Source organism: Antedon bifida, chromosome 5, assembly GCF_963402885.1.
Source record: "Antedon bifida chromosome 5, ecAntBifi1.1, whole genome shotgun sequence".
Lineage (NCBI taxonomy): Eukaryota > Metazoa > Echinodermata > Crinoidea > Comatulida > Antedonidae > Antedon > Antedon bifida.
The window spans coordinates 7420510-7425512 of NC_136230.1; the positions used below are offsets into that span (position 1 = coordinate 7420510).

At 34.2% G+C, this 5003-nt stretch overlaps 1 protein-coding gene across 1 annotated transcript; it reads left to right on the plus strand.

Moving 5' to 3' along the window:
• The first annotated feature begins 1964 nt into the window (after positions 1-1964).
• Positions 1965-3093, plus strand: LOC144842315 (E3 ubiquitin-protein ligase TRIM56-like). The gene is made up of 2 exons (XM_078698752.1): positions 1965-2090; positions 2460-3093. Exon 2 carries the CDS (start codon positions 2476-2478, stop codon positions 3091-3093), a length of 618 nt encoding a protein of 205 aa, XP_078554878.1. The 5' UTR covers positions 1965-2090; positions 2460-2475.
• The last annotated feature ends 1910 nt before the right edge of the window (positions 3094-5003 follow it).

The window sequence follows — 5003 nt, forward strand, 5'->3', positions numbered from 1 at the left end:
GTCCAGCCAGATAAAAGTAAGTTGCTCATCATACACTCCTTCATAATAGGCTCATTCACTAAAACACCTTTCCTACAACACTCAATGTTGCAATCAAAGTATGGCAATCCTTCATGATGAATGTTTTGTGTTATAAATCTGTTTGATGGTTTTTTTTTTCAGATATTGGAGATGGCAGATTGATAATGTTATGTACGATGACACCCATTTTGGCGTGTACGAACCCATTATGTAACAAAATAGAAATAAATTGTTTAACAATGAAGATTATAATTATGTTACAAATTAACATCTTATTAAAACTACTAAAATGCCAATCACAATGTTGCCTAGCAACTAAAGTATTTTGCATATTTATGATTTTACATGATTTATATCCTGTGAATTTTTGAAGATTTATCAAGGGGGAAGAACGAATACCATAGTAAAAAGGTTCAATAACAATAAAAGAAAACAAACATGCACAATTAAAATGGTTATAGACATCACAGTGTATCATAGATGACACAAATTTGTATCTATTCATATTGAGATAATAATATGAAATTCCATTTAGGAAAAAAGGTTGCTTCATGTAAAGGAATGTTGTAGGTACTTACTCTGTATAATAGCCTTGCTTTGAGTTAAGAGTAAAATCTATTATAGTTAAGAGCTCTTTCATATAATATTGTGATCTACTTTCTCTGTTACCCTTATAGCTTTTTATTTGTACTTTATTTTATATAGAATAAATATGAGTAATTTTGCCAATTAAACTTACTGGATGAAGTCTTATTTTTCGCATTCTTTTATAAATAGTATATAGAGTAACAAGGGAACAAGTAGATAGCTACACTATATAGAGAAAAAAAGACAAAAGGAATATCATGTACATTGTATCAGTATCTATAATACTATGTACTTTTTGGCACTACTTTACTTTGGAATATGTACAGTACTATAGTTTAGTTTATGATTATATTTTTGTTCTGTTCAGTAGGTCAGACTATATACATTACACAAAATGTTTACTACTGATTATAATTAATATAAATCATTATTTCTGAAGAAAGAACAATAATTAAAACTGTCAAAAAGTCGAGCTGCGTTTTAATTAAATTAATTATCATTTAAATATTTCTTGGGTTGAACTCAAGCAATTGAGATGCAAAATGGATGCGTGCCTCAACAAACTGTTTAAAGCTCAGGTACAGGCATGAATTTAAATATAATATTTGGTTAATTGTACATAAATCAAATATGTGCAACATACATCATGACAAAAAAACATGAATTTCCCTTAAAATGGTAAAATACAAAATTTAGAAAAATTCTGCTATAAAAACCATTTAGATAGTAGTTATAGGTAGTTAAACCTAATGTAATAACATGTCTGGTGACTCTCTAGCAAGTGAAAAAATAAATGGTGGGTATACGGTGGATAATTTTTGCTATAGCACGAAAATGAAAACACCAGAAACGTAAAATTCAAGTTATATTACGTATATTAAGCCATCTGATAACATTTTTTTACCACACCGTTTATTTTTCATAGTATTTTAAAAATTCCTCTCTATTTACAACATCTGTGTACAAAAGAATAGAGATTTTATCCCCCAACAAAGTGCTTATTTTCAACAAGATCATGTTGCACAAATAAAATTCCAAAAATTATGAAACATAGGGGAAACAATAGAATGATAATTATTGGAATGTATGATCAATAGAAATGTTTTGCCCGCACTGGCCTTTAAATCTTTAATGAAAGGTTAATTATTAATTAATTTAGCGTTTGTCAGAATGTATTTGTATAAAATGAAAATAATTAGATGTAGGCCTATACAGTAATAATACCATGGAGCTATAACATTTTTAATTGTATTGCTCCATTGTAATACGTTTCGTATAATGATTTGATTATCATAGACTGAGTTTTGGCCAACTTGGCTTACCATAGTGTAACTTGGGAATTTCCAGAACAATGACGTATCACTACATTCTGATCCTTGGACCCTTTCCTACACATACTGTACTATACTATACTTTAATCGTTCTGAGGGGAACCACCACCACCAGGCAGTAATTCATAAAAGTTTAAATTTCATTTCAAGGTAAGCCTATGTTATTTATGCCTTTGGTAAAAAGATTTTTAAGTTGTTTTGTTATGGCTCCTGTTGCCGGTGCTACCCGTACTTCCAAATTAGTACTCTAGCCGAGTTAGGCCTACATTTTGGCAGGGAGATGTATAATATCTCCCTGATTTAGGCGCCTGCTTAGACCCAACAAGGTATTACAGTAGTACTGTAGGCGTGCTAAACGACCGCAGTGTATGCAACGCCCAAATGATTCGCTAATCCGGCCAAATATTTATCATGTTTGGCATTATATTTTTAACTATAAACGGTCTATATAAGCTATCAATGAGAACTAATAAATTAGTAATATTAATAATTATCCTAGACCTACCTGACTTTTCACAGGATTTTTTCGACTGCCATGGCATCTAAAGAATTGATTGAAGTAATTGATGCAGCAGCACTTGAGTGTCCTTTATGTATGAACCACTTCACAAGCCCAAAGATTCTAGCATGTGTTCATTCATTCTGTCTTGAGTGTCTTGAGAAATGGATGAAGAAAAGCAATGGTGTACTCAGCTGCCCAACATGTCGTGAAGTCTGCCAGATTCCAGAAGGAGGACTTCAAAACTTGAAGAACAACATATTCATCAGTGGCTTGTTGGACTATGTCACTACATTAGAACAGAAGACCGCTCCAACTTGTAGTCTGTGTAGTGCAGCAGCATGTTTCTTCTGTCGAGATTGTGATGAACAATATTGCACGTCTTGCAGAGATATCCATGCAAAAATGAAGATATCACAACATCATCGCATCATCACGATAGAAGAATATACTGTTATCAACCCAGTGGAACATTTGGCTTCTAAATCTGTATATTGTTGCAACCATAATATGCCACTTCATTTCTTTTGTGGCAGCTGTAAGGTTCCAGTATGTGTAGGCTGTACATTAGTGGAACATCCAATATCTGATTGTCATAACATAATAAATATAGAAACTGCATTTGAGTCATTCGCAAAACTTTCAGATTTATAAATAAATAAATAATAAATAAATAAATAAATAAAAAATTATAAATAAATAAGTTTTATAAATAAAGCAAAAGAAAATTTAATTAAGTTTCATGACATTGCAAAGCAACTCAAAATAAAAGAGGAATTGGAAATGTCTAATTACAAAGAATGTGAAGTAAAAATCACAGAAGAAGCTGACAAGGCACACCAATTGATTGATCGTTATAAGAAAGATCAACTCCAAGACCTTGAATCATCTCACCAACACAATCTCAAGTTAATCAGTGCTAATGAAAGTGAGGTTGAATTAGCTATTGCTAAATTTTCTAGTACACAGGGAATTGCACGTACCTTGATTCATAGCCCAAACCATGCTATGGCATTAAGATCAAGTTCTGATGTTTCCAAACGAATGGACGAACTTGTAGAACAAGATAACATTTCTGATGATTTTCTCTCACCAAATTTGGTGAAATATAAGAATACCAGATTTGAAGTGAAGACTGTTGATATTTTACATGGCAATGATGATTATGAAGCAATCATGACCTTACCTAAAGCCAGTCTAAAAACTGAAGATAGAAGCAAAAACTGGTTTTGGAAAGATCTTGCCAAGTTGTGGACTTTCAACAAGGATACAAATCAGTGGAAAGAACATGAAGGTGATGTTGTCAGATTTGCTCATACAAAATCGGGTAAGATGGAAATGGTAGTATTGAAATTCTGTATTAGTCACATAGTCACAGCAGACAGTGAGATGAAAGCAATGCAGTCATCAGGACATGCCTGGGTCTGGAGTGAAGCGGAAATGAAGAAATATGCACTCATATTCAAGGAGCCACAGTTCGCAAGAAAAATTAAAGATGATTTTGAAGAGTATAAAAAGCTTGCTAAAGAAGTAGTAACAGCAAATGAGAAGCAGCAAACAAAGAAACAACCAAAAAAACCAACAGAAAAGGTTTGTCAATTTATTACTTTATTAAGTATCTTTATCTCAAACCCCTTGCTTAAACATAGAAAAGGGAGAGAGGGATGTTAAGTCAATAAATGAAAATTGTATATTCACAAATTAATTAATCTATTTTAACCTTCATCATTCTCTTCCGGACAGTCTACTGGTGTTGCCACTGCCTCCCCTCGCACCACAAGATTTCGACAGGCTAGTGATTTGCCTACCTCAGGCTTTTCTTTTTGTAAAACTAGTGGTGGCAACAAAGCAGATACTACAGCTATAAAACGTGGGTTCTCTTTCGGCAGTAGTTGGCAGCCAACAACTGTTAGTGACATGTATGTTACATTAATGTTTCTATTTTAAACTTTTCCTGATTAGACTTTTGCTGACAAGTTCAAACCAAAAGCAGGAACATGGACATGCGACACTTGTCTTGTTAACAATCCTCATGACACAGTTAAATGTCTTGCTTGTGCTGCACTCAAACCAGAAGCAGCACCACCTCAATCGGCAGCTGCACCAACTAAACCTTCCGGAGCTTCTGGATTCAGGTTCGACGGTCCAACTAGTTCACCCCAAACTTCAAAATTCAGTTTTGGTGGAGGTTCTGGTCCTGTAAGTGATGTTAAATCTCAGTCTGGTTTTTCTTTAGGAAAATCAGCAGAAATTAAAGATTCAAAATTTTTTTTTGGACAGTCTGGTGGTGGTGGCGCTGCTGCTGCCTCCCCTCTTTCCACAGGCTTCTCAGTTGGACAGGCTGGTGGTACGCCTATCTCTGGCTTTTCCTTTGGTAAAACTGATGATGGTAACAAAGCAGACTCAACAACTAGCAAGCCATCTGGGTTCTCTTTCGGCCAGACAAGTGACAGTAGTCGGCAACCACCAACTGGTGGATTTTCATTTGTTGCTGATTCAAGTAAAACAGCATCCCCAGTCCAACCGAAAGCAGCACCTGCTGTCACTACTGTTACTGCTGAAAA